At 36.5% G+C, this 15771-nt stretch overlaps 1 protein-coding gene across 1 annotated transcript; it reads right to left on the bottom strand.

Annotated features, from left to right (window-relative positions):
* Positions 1 to 9226: 9226 nt before the first annotated feature.
* Positions 9227 to 11727, bottom strand: LOC119767578 (trichohyalin-like). Its single transcript, XM_038256480.1, has one exon. It carries the CDS (start codon positions 11627 to 11629, stop codon positions 10163 to 10165), a length of 1467 nt encoding a protein of 488 aa, XP_038112408.1. The 5' UTR covers positions 11630 to 11727; the 3' UTR covers positions 9227 to 10162.
* Between the last annotated feature and the right edge of the window lie 4044 nt (positions 11728 to 15771).

The raw sequence follows: 15771 nt of genomic DNA, 5'->3' as shown, positions 1-15771 counted from the left end.
AAAGGGTCATTGTACTCAGAAAAGTAAGCTTTATCGCTGTAAACAATAATATCAGCAATCTAAGCTTCATTTTAGGACCCAATTGCATTAATAGATTGATTAAAATATTTTCAATTGAAAGGCTTTTATTTCTATCGTACACCGAATGTTGACTTATCATTTTCATTTAAAAAAAAACAATACATTTCATGAACTGACTATTCTTTTGCCCATTTGTTTTTTTTGCGCGTTACATAGAAATGTCATCTAGATTGAACAATATTAAACCTGTGCTTCCCATGAAATTAAAATGTGACGTGAAGAAACAACATCGTAGAACTGAATTAAAAAAGCAAAAATAATGACCACAATTTAGCCTATTCCATTTTCTTGCTTTTTTTTATTTCAACACATTGCCACAAATTGAAAAACAAACTTTTTTGCTCTTTGAAGTGAATGAATTGGTACAAATTTGAATTTTGACCAGCCATTTCTTTCGATTCTGACACCTTAGGGCGTGCGACCTATGGAATGTTAACTTTCTTTAAAGTTGAGTAAAAACTGCCGTTGAATTCGACGTGCTCCTCTTTGGGGAACTGGGAAAGATTTATTTACTATCTTTGCGTAACGGGACAACGACAGGAGCAGATCTAAAAAAAAATCTCACCTCCCATTTAATGACTTGCAGGCTCTTTAGGATTTTTTTTAGATTGAAGTAAGAAAACGCATTTAAATCGTATTGCATTTTTCACATCCAAATGAAAATTAAAAATCTTTCATAAAAAAAAACACATTAAAAATTGAAGAAGTGAAAATTTTTTGACTCATCTTTGATTTGCCAACCATTTCAAGTAATTTGTATCGTGCAGCTCCTTATAAACGGATCCACCGTAAAACGATGGAACATAAACTCAGGATTCTCCACCCACGCAAATTTTAACAGCCAAATTCAAAAAAAAAATCTGCGAGGAAAAACTAAACAACACTTCAACCAAAGAAAAAGTCATCCGCATGCTTGAGCACTGAGTTGAAAAACATCATCAAGAAAATTTGAATTGTCAAGCTATCTGATCACAGATTGCTTGATATTTGTTTTCGAACACGAATTTTCTTGCAAAAAAACAGAAGAAGAATACAAACGTAAACACTCAAAAAGAAGACTCTATCCAGCCGTCCCGTCCCAGATGATGACGGTTTGCTATACATAACAATCACTACAAGATGCTTTAATCCGATTTTGAAAATTTACTTCCGTTTCCCGGATATCGCAAAACACTCTTGTGACATGACCAATTTATCATCAAAATGATCGTGCACACTTGTGACACGTCATACACGTTGTTGGAAAATGCGGAAAAAAATTAAAATTTCTAACAAATTTATGTTGATTTATATTTTTAAAAGCAATTCCATGTTTTGTTTTTGAAAATACACCGATTAAGTCGATTAAACCATTGATTTCAGATTATTTTAGTTTATATGGGAATTCTGTGCACACTTGTGACACGTAGTACAATTTAACTTTCAAAACACACTTGTGACACGTGCTTTTCAGATTTTTGTTTACATAATTTACTGTATCTTTTAACTGGCGTAACCAAATTAGTTGAAATGCTCGTTGTCACAAGATAGCACACAACAGACGAAATGCCAACTTTTCATAAATTTCCAGACCGGGCAAAAAATCTTTGACCGAGTTATGATTGTTTGAATCAATACCAGCGATGGAATAATCATCATCAAAAGAAAATCTTTGGATGTTTATCAAGAGAAAAAATCCGAAGGAAGCATGGCTCTCCTCTCTCGCGCACGACAGATCGATAAACGGAATCTAAAAAAATCATCACCGTGATTATTCGGAGAAACATCTTTTTCCCTACTACACTTGCAAGTGTAGCGTCACAAGTCGAAAATGGCCTGTCACATTTTATAGATGAGAAATGTTTACACACAATGAAATAAATGATTTTAAGAAGTGCTGACAAGGAAACTCACAAAAAATCATCAGCATATTGATTTTCTCGGAGAATTTCGGGAGCGATTTTCTTTTGCATGATTCGCCTCCTCCCTCTTTCGCTGGTGAAGAAAGTTCGCAAGCGAAATTGATTGTTTTGCGATTATTCCATCCCTACACCCTGATCAATACTATTTTTTTTTTCAAAAAATCGAAATTTTGGTCGCTCATATTTTTTAACTTTAGTTTTTGATGTAAAATCGAATTTGCAATCAAAAAGTCAAATTTTAATAAAGTGCATCGTTTTCAAGTTATAGCCATTTTTAGGTAACTTTTTTGAAATTAGTTGCAGTTATTATTTTTTTCAATTAGTACCCATGTTTGGCCACTTTTGAAAAAAAAAAATTTTTAAAGGTTGAGGAAATTCTCTGCATTTTGCTTTTTTGAACTTTGTTGAAAGACCCTTAGTTTAAAAACAGAAAAATTGATGTTTTCTATAGAATATATAAGTCTCATCCCAACAACCCACCATTTCGTCGCCATCGTGCTAACTTGTCGTACGTGCATTTTGGGCCAAATTGAGTTAAGAACGCCATTTTGTACCTTCACAGATCCCCAAAATTCGATTTCAATCCTGAGATATTCAACAAAAACCGAAAAAAAACTCCGTGCATTTTTGTCACTTTACATATGAAAGTAGTTTCCAGCTTGTCGTGCTATCTTGTCACTCCATGAAAATTGATGTAAGTGCGACAAAGGGCCAAAGGGATTTCAGACCAGGAAAGTCAGGATGCATTTGTCGCACGTTACAAGCTAGACCTTCGTAAACATTTGTAATAAAAACTCGGGACTCCAGCAACCAACTTCAACCAAACTTTGGGACAATGCACAGAATGGTCAGCCAAACAAAACGTGTGTGTTATTGTTTACATTGCGTGCTCTCGTTTTTGAATATTCAATGAGCAATTCTCTACCAAAACCGGAAATGGATTTTATTTGTATTTTTTGATTTGGCTCAAACTTTGTGGGGGCCTTCCCTATGACCAAATATGCTATTTTGTGTCATTGGTTCACCCATACAAGTCTCCATACAATTTTGGCAGCTGTCCATACAAAAATGGTATGTAAATATTCAAACAGCTGTAACTTTTGAGTGAATTTTCTGATCAATTTGGTGTCTTCGGCAAAGTTGTAGGTATTGTTGAGGACTTTTGAGAAAAAATAGGTACACGGAAAAAAATTTGCAGATTTTTTATCAACTTTTTCACTAAAACTCAATTTCCCAAAATACGTATTTTTGATTTTCGAGATTTTTGATATGTTTTAGGGACAAAAATCCGCAACTTTTGAGCCATAGAGAAACATGGTCAAAAATCTGCCGCCGAGTTATGAATTTTGAAAAAATAGTGATTTTGGAAAAATCGAAGTTTCATGCAAAAACAAATTTGACATTATTTTTAATGCAAAATTGAATTTGCAATCGAAAAGTACTTTACAGATTTTTTGATTAAGGGCTCCGTTTTCAAGATATAGCCACCGAAAGTTTGATTTTAGCGAAATATTTGCAGTTTTTCAATTTTTAAAAATAGTGACCAGGAGTGACCATTTCTAAAAATATTTTTTTTGAAAAGTTCAGAAAATTTGCTATAAAATTGTCTAAGAGATATTGAAGATTGGACCTCTGGTTGCTGAGATACAGCGGCTTAAAGAAAAAGAAACACGAAAATTGGAGTTTTCTAAGTCTCACCCAAACAGCCCACCATTTTCTAATGACGATATCTCAGCAATTAATGGTCCGATTTTCAATGTTAATACATGAAACATTCGTGAAATTTTCCGATCTTTTCGAAAAAAATATTTTGAAAATTTTTAAATCCAGACTAGCATTTTAAATGGGCGTAATATTCAATATTTGGCCCTTTTCAAATGTTAGTCTTGATATAAAAAAATTCAAAATATTTTTTTCGAAGAGATCGGAAAATTTCACGAATGTTTCATGTATTAACATTGAAAATCGGACCATTAGTTGCTGAGATATCGTCATTAGAAAATGGTGGGCTGTTTGGGTGAGACTTAGAAAACTTCAATTTTCGTGTTTCTTTTTCTTTAAGCCGCTGTATCTCAGCAACCAGAGGTCCAATCTTCAATGTCTCTTAGACAATTTTATAGCAAATTTTCTGAACTTTTCAAAAAAATATTTTTAGAAATGGTCACTCATGGTCACTATTTTTAAAAATTGAAAACTGCAAATATTTCGCTAAAATCAAACTTTCGGTGGCTATATCTTGAAAACGGAGCCCTTAATCAAAAAATCTGTAAAGTACTTTTCGATTGCAAATTCAATTTTGCATTAAAAAATAATGTCAAATTTGTTTTTGCATGAAACTTCGATTTTTTCCAAAATCACAATTTTTCAAAATTCATAAATCGGCGGCAGATTTTTTGACCATGTTTCTCTATGGCTCAAAAGTTGCGGATTTTGTCCCCAAAACATATCAAAAATCTCGAAAATCAAAAATACGTATTTTGGGAAATTGAGTTTTAGTGAAAAAGTTGATAAAAAATCTGCAAATTTTTCCGTGTACCTATTTTTTCTCAAAAGTCCTCAACAATACCTACAACTTTGCCGAAGACACCAAATTGATCAGAAAATTCACTCAAAAGTTACAGTTGTTTGAATATTTACATACCATTTTTGTATGGACAGCTGCCAAAATTGTATGGAGACTTGTGTGGGTGAACCAATTACGCAAAATAGCTTATTTGGTCATAGGGAAGGCCCCCACAAAGTTTGAGTCAAATAAAAAAATACAAAAAATAAAAATGGTCGAAATCGGCCGATTTCGTAGAGAGTTGCTCCAATGTCAAGCATGAGCATGAGCATGAGCATGAGAGATCACCCATGGTTGCCCCTCCGTTGCTGAACAGAACCGTAATATCCTTTCAGCACTACTGATTATATGCTTCGACGATCTAGTGGTGTTTCCCTTATCAACAGCATGTATGAATGCGCTGAAAAGATAAAACACCATGATTGCTAAAGCTAGATCAGTTGCGAATAGGTAACAGTCATTGGCCACCAACGGCGCCCGCCATGTCAGTTTGTAGATCTCGATTTTAAGGGACGGGAATGTTAGTTAGCGCAGGTTGCTACTAGGGCAGCTGATTTACTCTGTGCTTACACCCCACAAGCGCCAGGAAAGTGAAAATTGGTTAGTAGGATAGGGTGTTTGGTCAGGATTCACCATAGAAGATGATGATGCGACCCAAAATCATAGTGTTTGTTGAAAGGTATTATGTTTTAATCTCAAGGCAAGCAATCGGATGCTGCGGATGAGTCATTTCCCGTTTATCGGCTGTTAACTTTTAATTGAAATGGATTTATCTTAGACAGCCGGCTGTGGAAAGATAGAACCAAAATTATTTGTAATTAAATGATGAAGAATTTAACAGTCTGACTTTTTAATTGAGATGTTTTTACGAGTTTTACATGATTCATGTTTAGTGGGGTACTGATTAACGAAGCGAACGACGAGTTACGATGTTTATCGAGCTGAAATGGTATGATAAGGTTTTGTTGTTATTGCACACCGACGACGAACGTGAAAAAACCCTGCGACCCGACCGAAAGGCATCGCAAATAAGACTGGCTCAATTGTCATCGATGACAACCAGAACCAGCCGCACTTTTACACACATACACGCACGCGAAAAAAAAAACAAAAAACACACCGACGACGAACGCGAAAAAAAAACACGACCCGACGGAAAGGCATCGCAAATCAAACTGAGGAAATGGAGAGAAAGAAAATAACATAAAAAATAAAACCTAATCACATAAAACCTACTCACATAAAACCAATCACCCCATGCACACAAATAGCAACACAAAAGAGACGAAAATTATCACGAAAAAACAGAACTGCGCGTCCCAAGAAGCACTGCACTTTTGATGGCATTATTCAATTATTATGCCCAATCACCCCATGCACACAAAGAGCGACACAAAAGAGACGAAAATTATCACAAAAAAACAGGACTGCGCGTCCACCGAAGCACCGCACTTCTGATGACATTATTCAATTATTCAATATAATTGATAATAATATTATTTGCAAAATCTGGATGGGTTTATTTTTGTTTATCTCATCCAAGTAAGCAATGAAAATTAAAGAGAGCAGTGAGCTGCAGAGAGAGAGAAGGCAAGCCGTCAAGTCAGAGTAACTCTTTGAGAGTCAAAATCGGCAATCTCTCGGTTTAAATACATGTGAGCTCACTGAGTGTAGGTTCGAATCCCGCGGCGGGCGCTCTAAAATTCTTTGTGTAAATATGGGTATTCGGCGCCGTCGCTCCGTGCCATACTTTCATACACTTAGGAGCCCAGGGCGGCGAAGTCCTTGTAGATAAAAAAGGAAGACACTAGTTATTGGTACTAGCAATGGTGGCCGACAGCTATAAAGTCAACTTCGTTTCGTTTCACTGAGTGTAACGTTCATGCGACCGGCCCTCTTTTGAGCGATCACTTAGCACTGAATTCATGATAGGCGTTCTGAGTTCTCTATCAACGATCAAATGGAAAATGACAGCTGATAGGCTAGCTGTGTCAAATATCGTGCGATCACTATCAGTGATCGATCCCTTTTAGAGCCCTGGTTGCAGTTATTATTTTTTTCAATTAGTACCCATGTTTGGACAAAAAAAAGAAAAAAATTTTTTTTTAAAGGTTGAGGAAATTCTCTACATTTTGCTTTTTTGAACTTTGTTGAAAGACCCTTAGTTGCTGAGATGTTGCCATGCAAATGTTTAAAAACAGAAAAATTGATGTTTTCTATAGAATATATAAGTCTCATCCCAACAACCCACCATTTCGTCGTCATCGTGCTAACTTGTCGTACGTGCATTTTGGGCCAAATTGAGTTAAGAACGCCATTTTGTGCAGCTCACAATGCCTCACCTTTTGACCTTCACAGATCCCCAAAATTCGATTTCAATCCTGAGATATTCAACAAAAACCGAAAAAAAACTCCGTGCATTTTTGTCACTTTACATATGAAAGTAGTTTCAATCTTGTCGTGCTATCTTGTCACTCCATGAAAATTGATTTAAGTGCGACAAAGGGCCAAAGGGATTTCAGGCCAGGAAAGTCAGGATGCGTTTGTCGCACGTTACAAGCTAGACCTTCGTAAACATTTGTAATTATAACTCGGGACTCCAGCAACCAACTTCAACCAAACTTTTGGACAATGCTCAGAATGGTGAGCCAAACAAAACGTGTGTGTTATTGTTTACATTGCGTGCTCTCGTTTTTGAATATTCAATGTCAAACATTAAAACGCGTTTTTCTCGGAACGTCAAAATGGCGGGTGCGACAAGATAGCACGACGACGTCGATTTGCTTATGTCGATATCTCAGCAACTAATGGTCCGATTTACAATGTTTAAATTTGAAAGTTTTTGTAAAAAAAACATAACTCGGTCAAAGATTTTTTGCCCGTTCTGGAAATTTCTGAAAAGTTGTCATTTGATGTTCTCTAAAACATATTAGAAAATGAAAAAAAAAATAAAACATACTTTTTGTTACTAAAACTTGATTTGCAAAAAATCAAGTCAAGTTTTAGTAACAAAAAGTAAAATTAAAAATCATCGAAATTTTTTCACCGTTTATCTTTTTTTAGTGTAGTCCTTATCCATACCTACAACTTTGCAGAAGACATCAAATCGATCAAAAAATTCCTTCAAAAGATATAGATTTTTAAATTTTCATACATCATTTTTGTATGTACAGCTGCCAAATTTGTATGGAAAATTATATGGACAAACTAATAATGCAAAATGGCTTCTTTGGGCATACCGAAGGCACCAAAAAAATTTCAGCCTTAGGCCGTTGCAAATATTTTCTGAAGTTTATGTCCCTCGACTCTGGCCAAAGTCGAGGGGGAAGGGCAAAAAAATAAAAAAAAAGTATAAAAATTGAAATTACGAGCCATGGTTTCAACATTTAAATGAAAAAAGTGTTTTAAAATGCATTATACACCTGTCCATTTGTTTTGCCATCATTAGTTTCCAAAATATCTAAGTTTTGACAAACATTTAATTTTCCGCAAAAAAATTTTTTTTTTTTTTTTGCGGTGCTGTACATTGGAATTTTATAAAAATTCAAAACATTTTTAAACAAGCCCAAACATGCTAAATATCTGGGTGTTGAATAGAGAAAATGCGTAACGTGATTTTCGAATGATCCCACTTTGTTTACATCTACAAAGTAGGAGGATGTTCAAGCACAAGCATGACTTTTTCTTACTTGTAAATGAACTGTTTCATAATCAGTAGTATGTGTTTTATTTTTTTCAAATTTTTGTCATGTTTTGCTGGAAAATTGACGCGTTTCGATCGACAAAGAAATGCAGCGAGAGTGCAATTCTACAATGTCACAGATAAATTCTTCCATTCATGATTATAAAAAATTCGATCTCGTCTTCAACTTTCTTAAGGTTTCTTGACTTCAACCCCAGGTCCTCAAAAACCATGCATTTTTCATTCTTGCAAAAAAAAATAAACCATTTTTAATGATCGATCACAATACTCTCTACTTTTGGCGAACAGTAAATTGGTTCCACTTTGACAGTTCAAAATTGAGGCCGTTTTGCGAACCACTATTCAGCACCCAGCTAAATATGATTATCAATGCAGAAAAATGCATTTTAGATTGTTTTCAGTTGATTAGACTTCTATTTTCAAGGAAATTTAGATTTTTTTTTTTAATTTTTTTTTTTTGCCCCCTGATTTTCAGACCAATTTTAAAGGGGGGGGGGGGCGCCATAAACTTTGAAAAATATTTGCAACGGCCTTATTAAAAAATATAAAAACTACAATAAATAAGCCTGTACCGATTTCGTAGAAAACTGCTCGATAATGAAAATCTCGATATGGCTACTTAAATTAATGACTAAACTGTTATTGATCTATATTTATTACATTTTATTGAAATTTTTGACACCATATCAATAATTTTTGGTTACAAGCTGAAATTCTCGAGTCCCGGGAAGTACCAAAATACCAAAATCTCAAAAAATCGTCACCCTCTAGGCCTCTATCCACAACCATCTAAAGGTAACTTTTTTCTAAATTTGGATATCGGATAGGTACCTAATGAAAAATAAACCCATGAAGTTTGAAGGCCTTTTTGAACAGATTTAAAAGATATGATATCTATCTCGCATTGCTTGCATTGATGTCTCTGTTCAAGAATCAAAACGCCTCAGGTGTGTGATATTGTAATCAAATAACTTTGTGTTATGGTTTGGTTACTATACTTTGCTGATAGATTTATTAAAGGTACAGCACATAGATCTGAAGCTTCCTATCCATCATCTACCGTGTTTTTTTTTTAAATAGTTCTTGCTCTCTAGTATATTTTGAGTGGTGAGTAGTATGCATATGAAAGTGGTTAACCTAGGATAACAATAGAGAGAATATAACGATAATGATAACAGACTCCCCTTTGCTAGCATTTGCTTCGTTGTTGTCAACAGCAGTTTTTGGTCGATTTTTCTTCAACATAAGTTGTTGGTGTGTTGTACACCCCACACATGAATATATTGCTGGGATAGCGAAAGCTTTTACTTTTCATTTTTTGCTGCGCCATTTTGTACAGGATGTTGCTTCAAGCTTAGATTATTTTGCACTTTTGCTGGATGTATGTATTGGGAAACATGAATATTTTTGGATATTGTATTTTAATAAATCATCTCTTATCAAGCCATCGTTGTCTTCGCCTGCCCTTAAGGTCTAACAGTATCACACGCATTTTCTTGACTTGCCATTTAAGGGTTCATATTCACACACGCTATATTGGGAATGTTTTAAAGTGCCTTCAAAGAGGAGGTATCCCCGCTTCTGTGGGAGAAGAAGGTCGATGCTGCTGCTGCTGGCGTCGTTGGGAAAAGCCAGCAGCTGTGCTGCGCCACGTGCGAAATCTCGTGAGGTCACGTTGCCATCAGACTCGAGATCGGTCCTCGTGTTGCTTGGTGTGGAGGTTTGCTAACGATTACACTGCTCTCTACATAATATGTTTGCTTTTGGATATTACACTGGGTTGGTTATTTTTGGTTGGTTAATAACTGATTATTGTGTGTTGGTTATAGATGCTGTGTTGTCATAGAGATTTGTCCGGATGTTCGAAAGCAATAGTCGCTTGCCGTGATCTTTTGTTGGAAAGATTGCTGCTGTTTACTGTCCAGTGATGCCAACCGGACGGAAGCTAACGAGATTGGCTAGCATAGATGATGGCTTCAGGTCGCCTTCCTGTTCACTCTTCTTTAACAGCTTAAACCCGATAAAGGCAGCCAAAGCTACTTGTACTGTGTTCCATACCAGAGAGGCAGAATTATTGTCCTTGACGTACAGACTGTCCAAACGATCAGCTCGAATGGTATCCTCTCGGTATCGTCGACCTTCTGTATTCTCTCGGCGGTCAGGTACTCGATCCGACGATCTGCGGTTGTCCACTCGTCGTTCCTCTTCACGATCCTCACGACGGTCCTCACGACGATCCTCCCTCATGCGATCAGTTCTATCAGCGCGATCCTCACGACGTTCTTCGGTTCGGCGTTCTTCCCTCTCACGACGATCTTCACGGCGATCCTCTCGACGTTCTACTTGTTGGTCTTCCTGTCGACGATCAACCACGTTGCGTCGTTCACGAAGCTCGTCCGATTGTCTACGTTCGCGGTCCTCACGACGGTCTTCAGCACGATCCAGTCTGCTTTGACGTCGATCTTCCACGTTTCGTTCCCGAAGCTCGTCCGATTGTCTACGTTCGCGGTCCTCGCGGCGGTCTTCAGCACGATCCAGTCTGCTTTGACGTCGATCTTCCACGTTTCGTTCACGAAGTTCGTCCGAGTTTCTCCGTTCGCGATCCTCGCGGCGGTCTTCAGCACGATTCAGTCTACTTTGACGTCGATCTTCCACGTTTCGTTCACGAAGTTCGTCCGAGTTTCTCCGTTCGCGATCCTCGCGACGGTCTTCAGCACGATCAACTCTGCTTTCACGTCGGTCTTCCACGTTTCGTTCCCGAAGCTCGTCCGAGTTTCTCCGTTTGCGATCCTCGCGACGGTCTTCAGCACGATCCAGTCTGCTCTGACGTCGATCTTCCTGTCTACGATCAACCACGTTTCGTTCCCGAAGTTCGTCCGAGTTTCTACGTTCGCGATCCTCACGATTATTTTCAGCACGCTCAACTCTGCTTTCACGGCGATCTTCCTGGCTTCGTTCAGCAGCCCGCTCACGATGGTCGTTGCGTTCGCGTCGCCCCATCTCACGTTCGCGACGGGTGTCGTCCACGCGTCTCGACTCGCGACGTTCCTCTTCCCGCCGTTCATCCCGAGCTTCACGTCTACCGTCCATTCTCCGTTCTTCGTTGCGGTCCTGGTCAGCACGCCGGTCAGAGCCCATCCTATCCTTGCGATCCTCGTTTCGGTTGAACAACAGCAGACGTTGCTCCTGATCCTGGTCCAGCCTGTCTACGCGTCTATCCGAGTAACGCCCGTCGACTCTCTCGTCCAAGGCTTCGCTGCACAGCCCGTCCGCGTCACAAGCTCTCCTATCCTGCAAGCCGCTGGCAATCGGGACCAGGCACAGCACCAGCATCGTGGTACCGATGTACACCAAGTTTGCGTTCATCTCGCCACGTTTCATCGATCAGCTCTTCTTCACCAAATACAACTTGTTCCGAGACTTGAGACCACCCGACTAAACCAGCACACTTGCACAAATCAACTGTTGCTCACCACCAAGAAGTGGACCCTTTTTATACAGTCATGTCAGGACATCCCGTTTGTACCATAGGATGCGATTAGATTGAAATTTCATTTGTCTTCAATTTCACACCTCAATTGAATTTCCATTATATAGTGGCAATGGCGCGCTGGGCTATGCGTGTGCTGCAGCTGTGCTGATAAAAAAAATGTCCTGTCCTTAGAAAGCGGTTCCATTTGTGGCCGAGCAGATGGGACCACGTTGAACGCATGGAAAAGGGTGTTCTTGTGATGCTGCGGTTTGTCAGATAAAAAAAGAATAATAGACTTGAATGAAAGTTTTTGTGAATGGAAAGCCTGGCTGACGTCATTCGAGGAACAATCGAGGACAATGTTGTGGAAGTGGAAATTGAATTTAACCGGTAATGTCGTCAAGGTTAGATTTATGTTCAGTCTGTTGAATTTCAGATTCGATTTAAAACATGGATTGAAATAAATTGGTTTTGTATTTATAGTTTAGAAATGGTATTACATATTACATTATTTCAATGCACATTTTTCCACGTCAATTCAGTTTTACCAGTTTACAATAAGTCTACTGCAATTATTGCTATTAACTTTTGGCTGAATTCAAGAATAAACTGTTGTATAATTGTTGATAAGGCGACATCAACAAATAACGAAGCGTTTTCCAAACATTTTCATCGATTCAGCCTAAGCAAAAATAGCCCCCAACTGGTGATCTTTTCCCTTCTGGATTCGATTGCTTAGTAAGTGTATCGTCACAAACTGGACCTTATCAAGACACTGTAGAAAGACCACCTATGGAATGTTAACATTAACCTTAACATGTTAACATTAAGTTGAATAATAAACTGTCACTGATTCCACTTTGTAGTTTCCGGCCCCGATACTCTTCACGTGAGTTCCCCTCAGGAACAGGGAAAGATTTACTAACAAACAAACCAACTTCTGTGGCACTCAGAGGCTTGAATGTGTTTGTAAGTTTTCGACTTATGGTCGACTTAAAATGGAGTCTTTCACTTTTGGGGCAATTATGATTTGAATGTTTTTTTTTTTCTAAAACAACGATGGCCGATCGGGAATGATGCCTTTCAGAGCCTTAAAAGCCTTATCCAGATTTTTAAGCGAAGATGGCGATCGAATTGTGAACGCCCGAAATGTCAAAGTCACGCAGTGGTACCAACATTATGAAAAAGTGTGCTATGGCATGACAGCCACATTTTTTTCTAATGTTGGTGCTACTGAGCGAATTTGACATTTCGGACGTTCACAATTCGAACGCCAACTTCGCTTAAAATCCTGGATATCTGCTTTCAGATTTCTATAATATTTTTTGAAAAAAACAGGAATTTTCTTAAAGTATCGAAAATACACTGATTTTGTTTTCAAAGATCATTTTCGATAAAAAAATTGCTTTATTGTGATATTTTGATGAAATGCACCATTTTAGAGATGAAGTAATTTTTATGTTATTTGTTTAAATATTTCTTTTTAAATGATGAATCCATCCTTAACCATCTCTGAAAAAAAAAACTCTAAAAATATCAGAGAATTTAAAGCAATATTCGTTTTTGGACATTTTTGTTCCGACGTGGATAAAGGTCGATTTTGCAATTATTTCCGCAACAAAACAACTTAAACTTCCTTCTTACTACTTCCTTTCTACTGAACAGAATTTTTCAGAACCCATTTGAGTGCTGAAAAGTTCAACTTCAATGCTTTTCAATACTATTTTTGAGTTTTTAAACTTATCATCACGGCAAATAACATCAAAGCAGGGAAACAAGCAAACAAATCTTCTTTTTTCTAACTACTATTTAGTGCGTCCATCCCGGGAATTCCCGGGACAAAAATCCCTGGATTTTTCCAGAACCGGGAATTCCCGAATCCCGGGATTTTTTGTAATTTTGTAATTCCCGGGACATTCCCGAAATTAAAAAAAATAAAATTTTGGCCTGGAAATGTATTTTTTTAATAGTTGAATACATAATAATCGATAAGAATCTAAAAGCATTAAAATTTGTATTCGGCATATATCAGCACTAATTTGGCTTGTTAGTGAAAATTGTTAAATTTGAGTTTACAGATTCACAAAATTACTAGTGTTTTAAATATTTTTTTATTTATCTCTCTATATTTTTAAAAGACTGGTTGTTACATTTATGATTATAAATAATTTTAAAAATTGGAAAAATATATTCTACTATTCATACTTTACTCCCGGTTTTCCCCAGTTGTCCAAAGCAGAATAAAAAACAACAAATATATATTTTTAATTTGTTATAAGGGGTTACATGCATGTAGAAAATGCAAAAAAAAACTTATTACAGAAAATTTATTAAATCCACTTGAAGATGATCACTCCTGAAAGTTTCATGAAGATATTTTATTATAAATCTGAGTAATAGACGATTTAAGCACAAAATTTTTCCATGCGCAAAGCAAACTGTCAAACTTTGTGAACATTTTTTTTCTTAAGATAGGATGGACCAAATTGGCTGAAATTGGGGAGATGACTCACAAGACCCGATGCCCGATTTTTGAATTTTGCATATTTGAGAAATGCAAGAATCAAACGCTCTCTAGCTCTGATATGAAAAACATAAAATATTTTTATCTTATTTAAAAATAAACTTATTTGAATATCGGCCTTCGTCAGGCACACGGAACCAGTTTAACGAGTGTTCACCAAAATTATGAGCCGATTTGGTCAAACCAGTGTGGAGATATCGTGGCACCCATTTTTTTAAACTGCCAACTTCAAATTGTTAGGGGAGAGTGGGGAGACTTGATCCCCAGGGAGACCCAAGCCTGTATCTCGTCAGCATGTGGGTAAAACAATTAGCTTTGTTCTAGAAAGTTGTGCGAAGTTGACTAAAACTCATTGTAGAAAACAAAGAAAAAAAAAATTAAAAAAATGTTTAGATTGAGTTACACACATTTTTCGAAGAAGTGCTGCAAAAAACTTCCAAGAGATCTTTTTTCTTTGTTTTGATAAGTATAGAAAACACTCAAAAATTATTCAAAAAAATATTTTTTATGCATGAATTGTTTGATAAACATATCAACTCCAAAACCCTTACGCATTTGACGTTAAATTTATCGTCATACTATTTTTATAATCAATTGTTTAAAAAAGTGCGTTAAGGGAGACTTGATCCCTGCATTTTTACAGTCACTGGAATCAGCCTCAAGATTAAATAATTTGGCTGGGTATTCGTACATAGTTTCCTTCAGTATAGTTGTACATAACTAACTGCAGTTTGAATCATTTTTCAAAAGTTTTGTAAACAAAAATGACCAGCTTTTGTAAACATGCTCAATTTTGGTCTAAAAAGAAAATTTTAAGTTTTTAAATATTTTACATGCTAAACTTGTTATATTTTGAACACAAACGTACAGGCTTAATGTGAAATTGCTGTAACTTATAGGAAATTAAAAGTTTGGATGAATAAGAAACATTTTGCTTAAGATTTCTTCAAAATGTTGAAAGGGGGATCAATTTACCCCCAACATTTTGAAAATGCCGGTTTAAAATATTTTTTTTAAAACGCTTGGCATTTTTCTAAGAGTCTATCTGATGAAATACCCTTATCAGCCAAACATAGTTGAATGTTTAAGCTTTCAATTCATGCAAAAAGATTATAGTTTTGTGAGAAATTGACAGAGTTATGTGCGATACAAAAAAAGGGGATCAAGTCTCCCCACTCACCCCTATATCTCGGCAATGGTACAACCAAAAGTTTTCAAATTTATTTTGTTGATGGATGAAAATATATATTTTAATGTCTTGAAAATAGATTTGAAAAAGTTTAAACGTGTTCTCATACCAACCTCTGACATTTATGCCGATTTACATTTATGTAACCCCTTAAGCTATTTAAAAGCTGTCGTATATGTTTAGATTGAAGTGTAGATTTTCACCAATTAATATAATTAAGCTGATTCTATGATTTTAAGCTTGAAAACAAAACAAATATAATGAAAATATAGATTTTATGAATATTTAATGAAAATCCCGGGAATTCCCGGGATTTCAAAAATATTTTTCCCGTTTCC

The sequence above is a fragment of the Culex quinquefasciatus genome, chromosome 2 (assembly GCF_015732765.1).
Source record: "Culex quinquefasciatus strain JHB chromosome 2, VPISU_Cqui_1.0_pri_paternal, whole genome shotgun sequence".
Classification (NCBI taxonomy): domain Eukaryota; kingdom Metazoa; phylum Arthropoda; class Insecta; order Diptera; family Culicidae; genus Culex; species Culex quinquefasciatus.
Note: the sequence above shows the minus strand (reverse complement) of the source record. Positions and strands in the feature narration are given on the sequence as shown.

Bases quoted from the DNA above. Each gene is read 5' to 3' on its own strand.
- LOC119767578 (XM_038256480.1), bottom strand. From the start codon at position 11,629: ATGAAACGTGGCGAGATGAACGCAAACTTGGTGTACATCGGTACCACG.